Here is a 19574-nt window from a genome sequence, read left to right on the forward strand (position 1 = left end):
TTTATACATTTTTTCGGGTCATCAGCATCATACATGTCTTGATCTACTGATGAATTTGAACAAATGCAGGAGGAAGCTGTCTGGGTCTGCAGAGAAAATATTTCAGATTTACTTTTGAAATCAGAAATTTGCCCTTTGCTCAAAACAATGAAAATAGATTTTACGTTGTTTTTTTTTTTTTGACGAAATTCTGTAGTTGAATTGTGTAGTTGAATCTCCAGCCTAATCCCTGGTTGCGTATATTTTTGTTGCCTCAATGTACTCCTCGTAACCTTTATAATATGACACTTGCTAATAGGGCCATACATAGAACTGTTTTTGGAAAATGTTGCCTTTATGAAAACAGGTATCGAAAAACATCAAGAGCGAGATCGCACTTTTTTTGACAACAGCAGTTGAATAAAAAGCATCATCTTGTGAAATCGGTTCTTTCCAGTCATTTCGCTAAGCTTTAGCTAGGGCTAAAGACCTACATATATACATTTTGACATATAATTATTAATCTGTAAATACATTACGTAGGAAGTGATAGCGCTGAAAAAAATCCTTCTTTATGGATCTTTAGCTTTTGTATTTTCAGCGACATGCTGTGAAACAATGCTGACAGAATTAGTTTCTGTGAAAAGAAAGCCGCAATATTTCAATAATTGTCCATGATGCTTTTACGACTTGAAGAGGAGGAATATTTCCTGACACTCCTGAATGTTGCAGGTCAGAGACGCAATGGCAGTGCGCATCGTGATTTGAATGAACGGACCAATCAGCTTCCTCACCGGACGGAAGCCAAGGGCTTTCCGTCTCGCTTGCCCAATCAGTGCGCGGCCCCGTTGTTTGCCCTGCTTTTTGAATTGAGCTCTAACAGTAGGCTGACAACTCTGAATTACTATGAAGTAGCTTGTTAGCTGTCAACAAACTAAGGTGGCTACATTTCGACATTTTGGACTATTTTCACACTCAAAGGGCAACATGCATTGATACTAAGATTTGAGAGATGTTCCATATTTTTTGAAGAGTGTTTTAGACCGAAGAGGAATTCCCAGTATTGTGTTGTTGACTTACTAGCTCGGTAGCTGGCTAAGTTAGCTAGAAAGGATATTGAATTTAACTGGCTAAGGAGTTACTTCAGCTCCAGTAGCTCCCCAGTCTGTTATTTATTTATTTTTTTTACCGAAGGTGGCAGGCACCGAAACAGTCGGTAAGTTTGGTTTGCTTTAAGTATATTTTATTTGTGGTTTTAAAAAGGCACGACACTAACGGTAAGCACTTAATGTTAGCTAACCTCTGGTGACGTTAGGCAAAGGGAATTTGGTGCCGTGGTGAAAGCTGCAAACGTTAACTGTAAACGTTAGGAAGTTTATTCTCCTTTACGTCTAATAATTTGAGGCATTTTGCCTCTTACATCATACAATGGAAAAGTGAGGTAAACTATTAATTAGAGTGTAGTCGTGTGTTAAGCTAAACGTGTCCGTTCATTGCTTGTTTGACGTTTTTACTACGATACTTTTTTTTGACCTGTTTTAGCCATAAACATAAATATTATTGTGTTTTGTGTTTGTTTTTCTGTTCGCAACGACTGAGATTTACTGTACTTGCAGAACTTATCTCCATTCACAAGTGCTTTTCATTAAGCCTGGTAACGGCTGTTGTTATGTAAACAATCAAACAAATATAAAAGTTTCAGTATAAGCTTTATATCCACTGTGTCTAGTTTTAACACAGTTATCACACTTCTCATATTTGTTGCTTTCTCTATAGTTCAATTGTCAGACTGTATTTGTGTTGGAAGTCATGCCAAGTTGTGTCTCTTGCATTGAGTTTGACAGTTGTCACCCTGCTCCTTTTCTTCCTTGTTGCTATACTCTCTCTGTCCTCCCTGCCTTGCTTTGTTCTCCCTCTGTGTCTCTTTCTGTTCATTCCCTGTAACTTTTGATAGTTTGGACAGTTTGGTGCGTCCTGAAGTTCCTGCCATGGCTGACAGCAGCATAGTGACTTTAGGAACAGCCAGGAGTCTCTTAGTGGATTCTTCAGTCTATGATTCGAGGATTGCCGAAACCACGAAGGACCATGTATTTCTGGGGATGGCATGTGAAGACGGGGAAGGTCAGTCTGCAGGGGTCAACCACCCCACTTCTCTAAATACCCAAAACAAACTGCTGCTGGTGTTTTCTTTTTTTTTTTCAAAGAAAGAAAGGAAGAAAAGGAAAAACTGCAGATACACCATATGTGACCTTCACTTTCAGTTTCAACAATACCCAACAGTGTGGAAGAAAATTGGAATGTGTGTATGTGTGCAAGCTAAAAAGCCATTACTTAAACAAAGACTTAAGCCTTATTTGCATGGTACAAGTATTACCTGGGGACCTCGAGTAATTTGTAATAATCATGGAGCTTGCCTTTGATCTCCAAAACAGTTAAAACAAAAACTGAACATAATAACTTACATGAAGGTAGGTAGATAGGATTTATTGCAGGGCTGTTACGTTATGGCTCCAGCATTGTCTGTGTGGCTGTCTATGCACAGTCTCCTTTGAGGGTGTGCATGTACTGTCTGCAACACTAATCTATAGCAAGTCACAGGAAAGCCACTGTAGAAGAAGAAAATGGGATGAGCTGACGAACTAGGTACCTTGTTAATACTATTACTTTGCCTCTATGTTGCCATTATACATCAGAAGTTGGCAGCCACACATTTTGAGAGGCCTGTGCTGGGTCTGAGCAACTACACAACTAGGGGTGCACATGTTTGTGTTTGTAGAGCCCAGCGCAAGTTAGTTATTTAATCTAGGTGGACCCTCATGCCATCTTTGATCCAGCATTGTCTGGGAGAAGTGCCAAATAAGCCTATTAGTAATTTCCTTGGGGTTGACTACTCCATCCAAAGGTAGCAATAAACAGTACTGTGAAAACTGCCCTCCTGCTGAGTGCCAACAAATTTAATGATTACAATTAAGACATTAAAATTTGTGAAAAATTTAAAAATGATATCTTTCAACAATAGTTTGATAATTTTAGTCCTAGTATTTTACTTGAAATTTAATTTCAAATAGCTTAAATGTTCTACAAAGTTATTAGCTCACATTTAGTGATAGTTTCGTTCGGGATATTAGAGTAACTCAGTTATCTTCAGAAACTTTCTGCTTATGGTATGATAGCAAGGACTTCACAGCAGGTCTGACTGATAGTTGAGCGGTCCATGTCACGCATTGATATGACCACTGCAACTTGGGGTGCCCAGATTGATTAGCCACCAATCTTGTCTGTACTTGCCTTGCCAAGTTGTTTGAAAGAACATTGTACAAGAAGGTGCTTTTTGAATGAAATACTGGGAATAGTAAAATTTGGCTTTCTTCTTTTTATCTAATTAATGAACAACCAATCAAATTAATAATCAACATTCTAATGGATTATAAAACAGCCCTATGCCACACATCCACATGACTACCTGCACCCAGTGCAAGAGGAGGGGGACAGAGACCCCAGTGCTGTTGGCAGAAGAACTGTGCACTGTGCATTGTTGCTAGTTGCTATTTAGAAATTAAGTCCATCAGAGGGTCTGAAAAGTTGCAAAATCTAGTGGAAAGTCACCAAGTTGACAACACTGCAGGCATGATTGGGTTTTGATCCAGATTGTTAATGGAGAGAAGGGGCTATTCACAGATGCCTTGTTGTCAGTGTGTTTGTTAGGGAGACACTGTGTGGGGTGAGAGAAACAATGCTGCATGCAGCTCTTTAATACTGTCAGATTTTAGCCATTTATGAGCTTCTATAGTTTTGACAGTATTGAAAAAAATACCCTCTGGATTTCTTAATAACCTTGCCTTAATAACCACCCAAACCCAGTGCTTCTGTTTTTAAAATGGCAAAAGTATAACAAAACAAGAAACCAACAAGACTTTTGAGGGTCTTTACTTCAAACTGTACAATCACTTGCATTTATAGCAGGTTGCTCTGTACACCAGCATTTTTACAATACAAATCAGTCAAACTGGCGTATAATACTGATGTACCAGCGATCAGTATTGGCCAATATGGCTCATAGCAATTGGCAATCGGTATCAGCAGCAAAAGAAACGTGCTCGGGGCATTTGTTACTGCAACACTACAAGGAAATTTAATTTGTGATTCAGAGGGTATGGACCTGAATCACTTTCCCCATGATGACTGCTTACATGCTGTCATTCACTTTGTATTATAGAGTGGGCTGCCCATGTACTTGTATAACTGGAGTTACATCAAGGCTATTTCTCCAGATAATTTTGCTTTGTCTCATTGATTAATATGAGCATAACAACGTACTTTTCACGACATTAACTCAATTCTCTTTTTGAATGTCAACAGACACTTACATCTACATCATATCTGCTTGCTCTTTCCATAAATATCAAAATGATAGCGGTTATTTTGCCTGTCACAATTCATCCATGTTTCCTTGAAGTTCAGCATTGTTGTTGTTGGTCAATGGCCCAGATTTGCTGGTCATGAAATGGAACTTTATGCCCAAACTGACGTAGATTACTCCGCCCTTGCAAGTGAATCAAATTGCTGTGCTTCCATTGCAGTGAAAAGATTTTGCTGTGAAATTTTGAAATTTTAAATGCTGGGGTGACCAGTCCAACGTCATTTGAGTACACCTCTAAAGATGAAAACCTGCAGACATAATTGATTTTCCACTTGAAGGGAGAGAAGTGTGCTGGGAGCTCTGGGGCTGTGGATCAAACCCTGCTAATAAATGGGCAACTGAGTTCATTTCAGCTGTATTTTAGTGTTTTCTTTTCCTCTCATGATGCTAAATATATTGAGTCTAAAATGGTTTGCTGTCTCTGTTGTCAGTATTGAGAATGCTTTTGTGAAGCTTAAAGGTGTTCTAATTGACTGTTAGCCGTAGCTAGCATGCTGTTTCCAAATGATGACCCATATATCATCCTTTTTATGTTATTGTTAAAATGAGCTTATATGACTGAAGGGAGCATATGCTGGCTTCATACGTAACTTGTATATTAATCCTCCTTTACCTGTCATGAATCTTATCAGTAATGTAGATGTATGTAGTCTGACTGTAACCCAGAGCTGTCAGTCAAAATGAGGAAAAACTTACATCACTTCCTAGAGACGACCTACTCCTTGATCTCGCACTTTCCCAATTTGTGTGTGTGTGTGCGCATGTATGCATGCACGTGTATCTGTCTGTCTGTCTCATTCCCCCTTGTTCACTCTGTCTCTCTGTTGCTCTTCATCTCTCTCAGATATGCTGCCAAAAGTGGAGACAAGAGTTGTTCTGGTGGGAGATGCAGGCAGAAATGAAGCGCTGGTGAAAGCACTGCAGGTACGTCATTCCTCTATTAATCCTGAAGGTCCACTGTGGTTGACTGGCTGCTCTTAAAAAGGCAGGCCTCCTCGATCTGAGCTGGTCAACATCAGTGCTGTTCTCAGTTTGATAAGTGGGACACTGAAGCTCAGATGATACTGGTGCTTCTGGGTCAAAACTATCAGTAGATGAACTTTCTGCTGGTGTTCATTGTTAAATTTGCCACCAGAATTTCCCCCATAATTTATGTGTTGTGTGTTTCCCCACATATTGTCACATGTAGGAAATGGGTCTGAAACAGCACAAACTGGGCCTTGAAAATCCCTCATGGATGTCAACGAGGAGTCTAATGAAAATACAAATAATTATGACAAAAAGGTCCATACCATTGAATTACTTTAGATTTATTTCATGCAGTCATGCAGACATCACTGAACAAAGGTGGCTTATATATTGTATTTTAAAGTAAGATTTTCACCTGTGTTAAATGGTGTGCAGTTATTTTCAAAGCAGCTAAGATATAAACAGGGGTATGTTGGATTTGTCATTTACAGAATAGGAAATGACTATAATGGTTAAAAGAAAAAAAGATTGTTTTTAGGGGGAATTTTGCATTTAATGGTTGTTGATAGTTCGGAGGCATAATACAAGCAATCAAAGTTGGAATTGAACTGGCGCCTGAAGAGGCTTTTCTGTTCTGGCATTTTCATCTAACATCATTAGGGCGGCAGCTTGGAGAAGCAGACAGTAGTGCTATATTTTCACCTCTTTACCTTGCTGTCAGATAGCCTTTTCCTTTGGCACCATATTTTCAAACTAGGGACATTCTGACTGCCATACTGCTGATAAGTACCTCATACAACCCTGCTTCAGAAAAACCGAAACTGTCCCTTTAAACTAAATACCTTCGTGTTTTGCAGTGTTGGTCAGACGTAACACGAGATTTTAAAAACGATTGTTATTACTTTCATTTTTCTGATATTTCATGGATCAAACCATGGATCCAGAAAATATTGTGCAGATTAATTGATAATGGAAGTTCATTGACAAGAGACTCAAAGCAGTCTTTATACATAGGTGCACTTCACTGACCGCAGTTAAATGTTTTTGGAAAGGCAGGAATTTTCCTCAAATAATGGATATGGGAAGAACATGTTCAGTTGTTGTGATGCTGTATTTTATGTGGTTTGTTTTTAAAGCTGCTGCATGCAGAGAGGCACACCTTCATGAGTGACTCTGTTAATAGCCACTGGACTTACATTTCTGCACTTGGAGTTTATTTATACACTTGTTTATTACTTAATTCCACAACCATGTCAAGATGTGTATTAGAGTGAGTTTATTTAAGGGACGAGTGCACACTCCCTCCAACCTCTCTCTCTCACACACCTGCCTGTCTGTGGAGATAAGGCATGCTAATACAGGGGTCTCGGTGTAATATTTGGCAGCCTGCAGAGCCTTCACAACCTACAGTATTAAGGTGTAGCTTCTGCATAGAAATGAGTGACTTGTGATTTTTGTTAAAGGCTGCTGGCTGTGGCTGATGTGTCTACATCCCAGCCATACTCCTCTGACTGCCATATCAGCCCAGCAAAGATTATCAGCTCTCTACACAGCTCCATTACGCTTAGAGGGCTTTTCATGAAGTGTTTGTGTGTGCCAAACAAGTGAGAGGCAGAAAAAATGATCTTATCCTGTTTTCTTCTAATCTTTGACAAGGAGGGAATCAGATGAATGAGGAGATTAATTGATCTAATTATAGGCAGAATACCAACACATTGCTATTAAATTGGAAATCTGGTCTTGGTTTGCATCTATTATCTGGTCTTGGGAGGGATTTAATTCCATTTCTATTCTCAAAAAGAAACATAATCTGGCATTTGATACAACAATCTAGTGACAAGGCCCACTAGATACTGTTCTGGAGCTTTCAATTGAATCACCATCAACAGATGGAGTTGCCCAGTTGTCATGAAATCATAGACGCTATGAAATATCATAGACGTTCCTTTATCTTTTTTTTTTTGGCACCTCAGGGACTTCTTACCCATGCGTTCTTAAATGGGACACATTATGCACGTTTCTCTATTAATGCTTTTATCTTATTAGACTTAGACTGGCAAGTCAATCTGTACCCAGCCTATATCATCAATTGGCAACCCGTGGGTCACATCCAGCCTACCACATTCCCATCTGGCCTGAAGAATATTAATTAAATCAGAAAAAGCTTGCATCTAATGTGACTCACCAGTGGAAAAGGTCCACTCCGCCCTAAGAGTACTTGTTGATCAGCTTGTCAACCCACCAGCTCAAAGGATAGTCACAGAGAATCACAAAGCTTGTCTCTTAGATGCAAGAGGCATCACTTGAGTTTATTTTTGCTGGCCAGCAGTTGGGTTGAGTCTCAAGCTGAGTATTTCTGTTTGCTTCATGACCTCCTAAAGTTGAGGTTTTTGTTGTTGTTGTTGTTGTTGAGATCAGGACTCATTCATTGATAGTTGAACTGTGGGTTTTGTACTGAGCACTGGCAGCCTCCTTGGTGGAGCTCTGAGAGCATCTAGTTCAGTATCTAGTTACTTATGGATTTTCTCTGTCTTTTGACCTCACACTGATATAGGCTCATAAGAAACCAGTCATTTTGTAATAAAGTGAAAATATTGAACAATAATAGGCTAATTAGGATATAAAAATATACAGTTTGAAGTGTAATGTTTTACACTTATTTTGAAATGCATTTATTATTGACAAATAATTTGTTAGTGACATTGAATATACAGTGCTGCTGGGGATCATTCAAAGTGATCCTGTTCCCAGATCAATGTGGTTTTAATGTGGCTGATTTCCCATTGGCTGACATTTTTGTCATGCTGAAGAGAGTGTTGCGTGTGTTGCTGCTACACGTCTCCTTTTCTCTAAGACAAAATAACTGGTGTAAATGTAGTTGTAAGAATATGTCAGGAAGAAATATGGACAAACTTTCTTAGCCCCTCTATTCCCTGTTTGTCTGAAACAGACTGTTTAAGCTCCTGATACAAATAAAAAGTAAAACTAAAGCTCACTCTGCTGTGATTGTGTCACCTCCCACATGCCTGAGCAGGTTACTGTCCACCATGGATGTGCTAAGACAGCTGGATACAGTGCCAACACTCAGACTTGTCCAAAATCAGTTTCCAACTGATTTTTGAAAAGAGACATCTGGAAAAGGGTAACACTATATTATGGACTTCTAATTCATGGAGGTTTTATATTTGTAAAAATTTTCCAGAGCCTTGAAAAGCTATTATTTGCACGATGTCATCCCAGTCTGAAGTTTTGCCAGTTCTTTTGAGTCATTCTGCATCTGTCCCAAAGCTGGCCTTCATTTTGAAGCTAATGCTGTCCTGAGAGTGACTGTCCCTCCGTTGTCTCAGTCAGCAAGGCCAAGTGAGACATTTGCTGGTGCATTTTTGTTTTCTTCTTCAAACTGTATGGCCTCTTTATTTAATGCAATTGGGGGTCATAGCAGTGGTCAAATTGAAGGACTGTCAAAACTTTGACACAGGCTGTCTTCAGTCTCCAGTGCTCTAAATTGACCCTTTGGTGGACCACACAGAACCTAAAAAAATTGTTTTTGATTGACAACTCTCCCTCATGATTCTTTTGTGGTTGTAAATTCAGGACTGAAGCAGATACTGTATAAAATATGTATGGAGTGTCTGTGACATCACCCATAGGTTTCTGATCAGACATAGAAGCTCAGCCCATCTTGGCAGTGCCTGACTCCACCAACTCCTCACTAGTTCAAAAATAGGCCAAGAGGTAGAGCATGGGTAGAGTGGAGGTGGGCTGAATGGAGCCTGGTTAGTGAAATGTAGTGGCTAGCTGTCACTCAAAGCAGCCATTACCAAAATTCTTCATAGCTTTACCCCTTAATATCATTTAAACAGTTGTCATGAATGGGGAAATTAGTGATGAACACCAACAGCATTTTTTGTACCAGGCTATAAACATGTTTATTTCTACTGTAATGTTTGGCTTTTTAATATGGGGGTAAATGGGAATTGGCTTGTGTTTGGAGCCAGCCTCAAGTAGCCATTTGAGTAACTGCAGTTTTTGACACCACATTTCAGCACTGGAGGCTTCAGCCTGGACTTAGGCCTGGAGCTCACTACAGAACCAAGAAAATCGGTTAATATAGTCCCTTCTAACGAAACATACACAAAAACTTAACAAACATTTAACTGATCAGGCTGTTGTAACATACAGTGTAACATCCTGTCAAAATGTGTACACTTTTTCATGGGGATATTTATGTGTCTATCAGTGCGAGTTTGTGTCTGCTCCAGTAAACAGCATAGTTTTGTGTCTTTGGATAGTACCATGTGAAGGTGATTTGGAGGCGTGGCGGCAGACTAAGTGCTGCTAGAATGACTTCCTTCCCAGGTCTCCTGAGCCCTGTCACTTCTGAAGGCTTCCTGCTTAAATCATCTATTTCTCCCTGCCAATCTGCAGTGCAGCCACAACCAAAGACATCTGCCGACAGCTCCATCAGAATGCTCCCGATTGCCTGCCTGACTGCCCGCCGCCACCGCTCATGCAACCCACAGAAAAAGAGCCCTCCCCACCATTTCTTCCCGTCCTCTTCCCTTTCTGTCCTCTTTTTTCCTCCTCTCGTCCCTCCCGAGGGCTTTGAACTTTTATATTAATTTTTAACAGAAATTTCTTCTCCTCCCCAGACTACCCCCTCTGAAGCTTGATATTTGTTTGAAGTCACTGTCTTTAGATTTTGCAAGGACATGGACCCCGCCCATCTCTTCCTCACCTCCTCCTTCCTGCATCTCTAAACCCAGCCATTCTCTCTTTTGTCCTCATGTGGGGTTAATTTGTATGAATTTGTCTCTGGCTTTCTCTTTTTCACTCTTTCTTTGTTTCCCACTCTCTTCTCACCTTCTGTCCTTCCCATACTTTTTCTTTTGCGCTTCTCTAAAATGCCAGTGTTTGACATCCACTTCCTGCTGGTTGGTTTTTACAGGGCATCAGAGTAATGGAGGTACCAGTGGTAAAGATAAGAGAAGGCGAGGCGGGTGCCGAGGAGAAAATGATGATAAAATCTATAGTCAATATGGTACAGTACAGTGTCTGCCTCTCTGTATGACTATCTGACATTTTGATGGGCACTTGGGAACGTGCTGCATGAGTAAATTCACACTGAGTACTCAGTCATTGTGCATGGCCAAGTCACTGATGGTGAACTGATTTGTGGATGGATATTTAAATATAAGTGATGGGATGCTTGATATCTGTTTTGCTCTCTTGCAGAGATTTGCACTCAAATGTCAATGCAAGTTTCTTGGCTAAGGAGTAATAAAGTAATTTAAAGGGCTTTCTATTTAGCTTCATGGCATTTGAAAATGGCAAATTTCCAGCTGTTAATACAGAGGTCAAAGTTGCAAGCAGTCACATGAACATCTGTTTGCACATCAAAGATCTCATTAAACAGGTCTTTGAGTGTGATGCAATGTACCTAAGAAGCTTTGATCTTTGAGTGTAATCTCCTGTTAAAGAAATGGTTTAATATTCTGAGAAATACATAAATTTGCTTTCTCTCTGAGAGTGAGATCACACATATCTTGTTTGATTATTGTCTTCCTGATGATTTGTAGTTATAGCAAAAGTTATGTGTTGGAGCTATCTCTTGACAAATCACAACTTATCCCTCAGGCCAAGACCTTTATGCAGCATCTCCATCTGAAGTATGGGTTGCCAGATACAGTCCGTGAGGTTTTGGTTTCTGTAAAAGCATGATAATGCCAAATCTGGCAACCAACAAGACGATGTTATATGGAGGCCCATTTCTGCCGCTGTGATGAAAAATAAAAAGATCTTGTAAGTCATAATGAGAAACTATCTCAAAATTATTAATTGGGATATCATAATTATGACTTAGTATCTCATAATTATAACTTAGGCCTACCATCAGGAAGTCACGTGCACTTGCTAGCTTTAAGCCATTGCTATCAGAGAAGAGGTAGGCAAGCATGGTTTAGGAGCACTGATGTAAAACAGCTACTTGTTCTGTTCTCGACACCAGGCTAAGCAAGAAAAATGTGAGTGTCATTGACGTATGATGTATCTACTTGTACAAATGACAAAATGTGGTAAAATAATGATAAATGTGATGTCACACACAATATTATCCAGATGAACATTAAGCATGCACCATGTAGGAGACTGACATTCGCTGTTAGATTTGATTTAGCTCATGTTAACCTTAATGGGTTTTACTGACTGAATTACATTTACTGAAAGTAAAGTGCAGCACACCAGCCTCCAGTTGGCTGGCAACCTATAGGCATTTTTTCTGTTTTGTGCGAACCTCTCCGGCAAAAATATGCTGTGTGTGTAATGATAGAGGACTGGGGAAAAGAACTGGGCATGAGACGTGTGGCTCATAGACCCGGTTGACCCATGTCGGTTAGATTTGTCTCTGGCAGCCCGACAGGCCCCCTTATTGTACTGGCCCCTGTAGGCTATATTTCTTTTTAAATTACACTGAGCAGTGCGAGCTTTCCAGGTGATTTCTTTATTGTGTGTTGTATTGATGTATACGTACATACATGTATACATTGAGTATATTTACTTTAAATATTAAGAGAGGCTGTTGTAATGTGTTGCAACACATTTATCATTATTTTACCAAATTTGGTAATTTGTACAAGTAGATACATTATACCTCAATGACGCTCACACCACCACTTTTCTTGCTCAGCTTGATGTCGAGAACAGAACAAGTAACTTGTTCTACATCGGTTCCCCTAAACTACGCTTGCCTATCTCTTCTCTGATAGCAATGACACAAAGCTAGCAAGTGCATGTCCCCCTGTTTCATGTCCTTATACCAAGGTATGGAAGTATTTGATCTGCTCGTCTCACCTTTAGAAAGAAAGCAAATGAGTGTGTTTCCCACATCCTTTAACACTCAGGTGTCTAAAGCATTGTGGATCCTGACAATGTATTAACAAAATGAAATTCTAACCGTATATGTGTCACTCCGCCGATACCGCTCCACTTCTTCTGCATTTGTCCTGTGTCACCTACTGGAACAAATTTCTCTGAGGTAATTTGTTTTATAGCCAAGTTTGCAGGTAGCACAAGTAAGTAAGCCCATAAGCAGCCTGACAGCCACATTGTGATTTATTTTTGCTCTCTGCAATTAAAGCAGTTGTTCTCTAATTCAGAGTAACACATTGTGTCATCTGAGAGGGTAGAATTGATTGTTTTCATGCAGCACTGAGCAGTTTTTTTTTCAGAATGCAGGCACAGAGTGAGACTACTATGCAGTATATGTAAGAGTGAATGATTGTGTACTGCACTCTTCTCTACACCTGTTTTTCTTGATGGATTGAAGATGTCTGCAGTTATGTTAAGACCTTCCCCAACCTTGGTACTTATAAATATTTCACAAAATAAGAATGAAAATCTTCATTGAATCCATTTAAAACAGCTTGCTACCACCAAATGTTCTTATTTGAATCAGTCATTATTTGATTACTTCTACTGTTGCAGTGTTTTTTGCTGTCCGACATTTTAATGATGAATTACATAAAATACTGCTTCACTTGGTGGAGACCAAAGCAGGGCAAAAAGGATAATAGCAGCATTGCAGCTTGATATGGATGTTTAGGTTGTTGTGGAGTTTTGCCCAAAAATTGCTGCCTAATTCAGCTGTGAAAAGTGAATAAAATATTTGTGAGGCTATGTATTGAGCCTGGAAAATATTGAGAAATAGTGTAACTTTTTGTTATTTGTCTTTTCATGAGATTTGTTGACAGTAAAAATGTAGAATGAGTCCAGTAGACTTTAGATATATAGCTTTTATAGTTTTGCTCATTACAGAGAGCATCTGTTTATAATGACATTAACTAATAGATATAACATCCAACAGCCTCACTAACAAGGCTAACAGACCCTTTATTGACACTCGCACTGGTGATTTGCTGATTAATTGTGTGCTTCTGAATGTTATGTCTGCTTTGCCCGTCTGTCTTGCACTGCTCCATTACTCCATATTGTGATTCTTCCTGTTCAGGACATCAACACCCCATGCATAATTACAGACAACGTCCAGGAGTTTGGAGATGGAGAGAATACTGATTTCGAGACAGTGTTCGTCCTCACAGACTTTGATTCTCCTGACTACAGCTACCTCTACAAACGTGACAACCGCATTATTGGACCTCCTGTTGTGCTGCACTGTGCTACGAAGGAGGAAGTAAGTCAATGATTCATAACATATTTCTTTTGAGTTGTGTCACAAACTAGAGTCAATGATATTATGTTGTAATCAAATGTATTAAAATATCCAAATACGCTTTGGTCTAAAACATGTAAAACATGGCGTCTTAAACCTTTTCAACCTGGAGTTATAATGAAATATTTACAGCCTCGCTATAAATCTATCTATCTAAATCTAGCCCAAGGAAATACACGGTACTGTCTGTTTGTCATGTAAAGACGACCACTAGAGACAGACCAGAGATGAACCTGGATTTCAGAAAGCAGGATGCAAAAAACCTCATTATGGCTCTGAACAGGATGACGAACAGGAGCTGGCTCTGCCTGCTGTGCGCTGTCGGTCTGACAGAAGCTTCATATAGGACTCAAATGCCTAACATGAACAACATGCCCTGACTGTGGCTGCTATCAACAAGACAATATGCTCTACACAACTGCCTCTTGAAGACAGCACACACATGCTCGCAGATAAGGGATGCCTGATGAGGTGTCCATTTTCAGGAATTATACCTGCCACTCATTGTTGTAATTAGATATTAACTTGTTCATGTGTTGCAATTAATTGTGAATGGAGGATTTGCTGTACGACACACACACACACACACACAGACACACACACACACACAAGGCCCCGGACCTCAGGCCATTGGGCAGTCCTCATTGTTGGACCCTGATGACGTTGGAGTTATAACAATATGATAAAACAATTTGCTTTGGAAGTAAATTAATGCATTTCAGTTATGATGCTGTAGTATTTGCAATCGTTTTCCAGTGAATGAAGATAAAAGACAAAATGTTGTAACATTTATATTGCACTGAGTTTTGCTTTTCCCCTGGTCTCCACAGCCTCTACAGTTTTCCTGTCGTCCACTCTACTCCACAACAATGCTTAACCTGTCGCTGTGTTTCACTGGCTTCAGGAACAAAGAGGAAATGGTGAGTTTCTAAACTTAATATTATGCCACACTAACTTTTTTTATGGGAGGATGATTACTTAATTTGTTCGGAATTCTTCATTACTGAAAGATATGTCTTAATCATGCTCAACTTTTCTAAACAAACAAACTTGTGTTTGAGCTACATTGACATGATGTCCCTTTACTATGCATTTTGCAGTCCATAAACCCAGATACTGCTATAGCCATAGACCAATAGTATTTTTCCATGGTGGGCTGAAAGTCACACTGAGCCATGCCATGAACAAACGCATGCAGTCAAGCCATGCTGGCATGGTGCAAGCGTTTTGTTATCTCACTGTGGCTATTGCTGCTTGTGCTGTCCATCCTGGCAATATTAAAACTGATCAGCTGACCAAATGTTGCCTTTATTTTCTTTTGCTCTAGACCTGCTTTTATAAAGGAGGCTAACAAAATAATTGTAGGCAGGGGCATACAGTCATGGGTTGGCTGCGGGCAACTAGAGCTGGAGTGATACATGAACATCATGTTCATACAGTTGGAACTACAAACCCAGTGACTGATTTATATATATGTATGCACACTCTACCTCTATATATAGAGGTAAAGTGTGCAGGAGGGTAGGAGAACTCAATCCAAAGTGATTGTTTTTGCCTTGATATCAATACTGCATGCATTTGGACATGTTTGCAATATCAATGGAAGAGTAGAAAGCAATATACAGGCAAGAAAAGAGTATGAAGCATCTACACACACCCACTCATTTGTTATGTAGCAGGGTAGCAGTGCAGACTGTGACTGACAATGTGTAAGTATGACTTAAGGGACAGCTCTTGTGGTGGAAACGATATTGCCAAACTCTACTGATGGACACAGTTCTATCATATGGTATACCCCATGGTTTACCCCTCCTACCCCCCAACCCTGTTCTCAGGTATGCAGAGTGACTAAGTAACTTAATTAAAACGCTTAAGAGTCCCAGAAATGTAGGCACAGTCTGGCTTATTCCCTCTTGATACAGTATTTGTTTTGGATCTTTGTGCTAAGCTTGTGCTTGATATGTTTTTCTTCCGTGTAGAAGAACTTGGTGAATCTGGTTCATCACATGGGTGGGACCATCCGGAAGGACTTCAGCACTAAAGTTACTCATCTCATTGCCTACTCTACTCACGGCGAGAAGTACAGGGTTTGTACATGCTTACTTTTTTGTTTACTCTGATCTTGCAGTTTTGTTACTCTGTGTATATATGACAGTAATGCCACTGTTCAGGAGTCCAAACCTGTGTGTATGTACTTCTACTTCTAATCAACTACTCTGATGCCATGGCACCCAGTAGCCTGGCGTTAACCTCTTGTCAGTTGAGCAGGAAGGCCAGTGAGGAGCAACGTCAGCAGTTTGGTGGTATTTTAGTATAAGCGATGATGACAAAGTAGAGCAGACAGTAAACTATTCTTTGCTAAATTGTCAAGGGTGGGGGTGAAAAGTAGCTCCTTCAACAAGCAATTTGATGAAACATCTGAAGAACCAACACAACACAGAGTTTAAGGCGTTTGCTGATGCTTTCTGCAGGAAGCAACAAAAAACAACTTTGCAGCAAATGCTGGAGAAGTGAAAGAAAATGTCCAGAGACACCCGACAGGCAGTAAAATAACAGAAGCTCTCACTCACTACATTGTTCTTGATGAGCAGCTGCTGTCAGATAATATGGGATATAGTCATCTTTTTAGTTTACTGGAGGTGAGGTATGAGATTTCCAGCCGTCACCACATCACAGAAACCGTATCACCAAATGGTGCCTCACTAAGCAGAGGCAAGCTCGAGCAATATTCAGCTCCTCAACAAACTGTGCTCACAGTGGTCACTGTCATCTGTTCTGGCTCTGTTTGAGGAGTTAACCTGAAATGTGAGCTCTTCTGATGCTTTGGCATCAGATATGACTCCTGCTGTGACCGTGCTTCAGAGACTTTGACCAAAGAAACAGACATGGCCTTGAAGAGACGCTTCACTGACCTGGAAAACAAATTCACTCGACTGCATTGCATCTGTACTTGATCTGAAGCAAAGTGTGTGTCTGTGTGTATCTCTGTTTTTTGTGTGTGTGCTGAGCATGAACTGTAATGGTATTCGTACTCGTTTTGGTATCTACAAGTCGTCTGAAAAACAGTGTCGATGCATCCCTACTACACTATAATGGTAATATTTTTCTCTGCTTTTGTTTGGCAGAGAATATTTTTTATAGATAAATCATTAATATGTAATGTGTCTGTCCCCTAGTCCTAATGTGCAGAACAACAATATTCTAGTATTTTATGCAATTAGTGGTATAAGTAAAGCCCTTCCTCTTTTGTCAGCGCGGGCGTGTGTGGGTGCACACATGTAAAATATTACAACAAATTTATCTGCCATTTGTCTTTAATACACTTGACAGATAAAAATGCCAACAGTACTCAGAAAGAAACGACATCAGTGTTTTTTTTTTTTTTTGGACACTCCTCTACTTTTCACCCGCAGTCACTTATTGGCAGTGGGCCAGTGCATGAACCATTATGTCAGCACTGCCCAAAATCTCTGCTATATATTTATACAGAGCTGGCACAGACGTACATACTATAATGATAAAAAGATCAATATGGAACCAAAATGAAGGATGATGAGTGAATGCATGGATTGACACTCCTCATTTTCTCTGCTAAATGGACAGATCAGCAGACGCTTGTTGTTCAATCATCTCTGGCAATGAATTTCTATTTACACTTTTTTTCTTTTTCTCTCCCTCCTCAGTTATTACGTTCACTTTTTTCACCTCACCGCCTCCCCTTTTCCTCCTCAAAGCGTTGTGGAGGGTGTGTTTTGTTCAACAAGACAAAATAAGAAGAACTTGTTGGCTTTGTGACAGGCAATTTATGCTGCTTTCCATTTTAAAGTGGGACGCTAACTAAAAAAAGGGTGAAAAAGAACTGATCTAGCACAGAGCCTCTCATACTTGTTTTTGTATTGCGCCTGAAGTGGAAACAGTTTGTACCTGTCATATTCACATTGTGAGTCTGAGTGACAGGGCCATCAGGAGTAATGAAAACAGACCGGAGAGATTGTTGTTCTGTGAGCACTGACAGTGGAACAACTATTTGAATGTCTTATAGTTATAAAATTATGCATAGATTAATGTTATGCTCTCCTTTCTGTTATTCGGTTTCCTTCTGTGTCCTTCTCTCTTGGTTGCACATTTACTCAGTTGTGTTTTGTCTTCTTCCTCTGCTGTTTCTTATTGTGGCCTCATCTCGCAGCTGGCGGTGTGCATGGGGACGCCCATCCTAACTCCATCATGGATTCATAAGGCCTGGGAACGAAGAGATGACACGTAAGTTGAAGCCGATACCTTCGTATACATATTACAGTACATACACAGATACTTAACAGTAGGTTTTTATTGTAATAGCCAGCAGTTACCACTGCAGAAACTTAACAAGTTCTTAGAGTACTTAAGTATGTAACTGGACATGAGCTTAGGCCAAGGATCGGTTTCAGGGTTCAATGAAATGCTGATGCTCTCTTTAATTTGCTATGTGTTTTTGTCTAGGATCCTGCTAGTGTGCCAAAGCTACTCTTCTTAACCACAGCCACAGTCTACATTATGAGCTTTTATTTACATATCCAAGCGGGAAAAAAAATGTTTTTGAATGTAAAAAGTTATTTTGCCACACTGTGCAAGGGATTCCTGCATCTAGATTGGCAATAATACACACTGATCAGCTAAACTTTGACTCTCTGTAACTGTCTCTTTACTGTTAGCAAAGAGCAGTGTACAAAGCATTCAGGTACCACCTTCTCATTTTAGCCACCACTGACTGTCGATTTCTTTAGTGAAAATGACAAGTGGCAACAGGTTATAACAGCTGCAGATGTGACACCGCTGTGCAATTCACTGGTTTTAACATCTCCAAAATAGTGAAACATCTTCTCTGAGCTGATTGCATCATGTCAGTTTCAGGAGCCAGAATCTCCCGCTTCAACTTTCATTCACATATCATCAATAATTCAAGATGTTAAATTTAACAGTTTTGAATTTTTTTGGATCGAGTATCTCACGAAAAATAAGCCGTGCCACTTTTCGTTATTTCAGTGTGCCAGATACATATTTATCGGTTCTCACACTGTTTCAGCAGATACCCAATATTAAAAAAAACTGGAGCTCAGGGCCAAATAAACCTGACAGGGACATCTCTGAATGTAATGTGTAACCATTTTGCACATGTTTTGCTTTTTGTTTTCTCTGTTCAAAGTCCTGACACCAAATTTTAACAGTGCTCAAGAGATGATATTAAATGTTTTAGGTACTTTCAAGGTTAGCAGCAGCGCTGAACAAGTACAGTAACCACAATTTTGCAGTTACTTTTGTCTGACAACCAATACAAAGAAAGAAGGTCAATGGGAACACTTATTGGATAAATAAAAGGATATTGGATAAATGAAGAGTCAAGGTATCATTGGTGTGGAGAGGAAGCAATATCTGCATCGCTTGCAACTGCATAAGTCTCGTAAGATGCGTAAAACTTCAGGTTATGTGAAATTACCCTAATGTGAAGAACGTTCCTCAGTGCATGTAGACAAAAAATCCTTGATCCAGGGACAGAGCCTCAAAAATAAGAAAGAAAACAAGAAAATGTATTTCATATATTTTCAGGAAACTGTACTTGACAGTTGTAACACCTTGCACATGCACTGTTCTTTGTGTGATTATGACACAAACACAAAACCAGTTGTAGAAACAATGACATGTTTTCATAGTAACTTGCTTCTCCCACCTTCATGTGTCTAGGTCGTTACACGCAGGAGAAGAGGAGTTTCGATCAGAGTTCAAAGTGCCTCCGTTCCAGGACTGCGTCCTCAGTTTTCTGGGCTTCTCAGATGAAGAGAAGGCCAACATGGAGGAGAGGACTCTCAAACACGGTCAGTGGTGCAGCACACAGGGATCTGTCATTGTATGTATCTGCATCTCTATGTCTGTCTGTGTCTGTTTTTTTGTTTGTTTTTTTTTCCTCCCCCGAGGCATCTAATGTCAGGTGGTAGTGATGATGAT

The 19574-nt window shown here is 39.9% G+C and overlaps 1 protein-coding gene across 4 annotated transcripts in view; it reads left to right on the top strand.

Moving 5' to 3' along the window:
* The first annotated feature begins 881 nt into the window (after window positions 1-881).
* Window positions 882-19574, top strand: part of ect2 (epithelial cell transforming 2) — a 51230-nt gene continuing 32537 nt past the window's right edge. For 2 of the 4 annotated variants that reach the window (XM_041934978.1, XM_041934976.1), the window contains exons 1-9: window positions 882-1195; window positions 1934-2100; window positions 5244-5323; window positions 10317-10409; window positions 13374-13556; window positions 14426-14515; window positions 15575-15682; window positions 17782-17855; window positions 19314-19444. In XM_041934978.1, the coding sequence (XP_041790912.1) occupies window positions 1968-2100; window positions 5244-5323; window positions 10317-10409; window positions 13374-13556; window positions 14426-14515; window positions 15575-15682; window positions 17782-17855; window positions 19314-19444 (892 nt within the window). In that variant the 5' untranslated portion in view covers window positions 882-1195; window positions 1934-1967. The remainder of the gene's footprint in view (window positions 1196-1933; window positions 2101-5243; window positions 5324-10316; window positions 10410-13373; window positions 13557-14425; window positions 14516-15574; window positions 15683-17781; window positions 17856-19313; window positions 19445-19574) is intronic. The other 2 variants (XM_041934979.1, XM_041934977.1) reach the window with 1 other exon arrangement.

Source organism: Chelmon rostratus, chromosome 4, assembly GCF_017976325.1.
Source record: "Chelmon rostratus isolate fCheRos1 chromosome 4, fCheRos1.pri, whole genome shotgun sequence".
Lineage (NCBI taxonomy): Eukaryota > Metazoa > Chordata > Actinopteri > Chaetodontiformes > Chaetodontidae > Chelmon > Chelmon rostratus.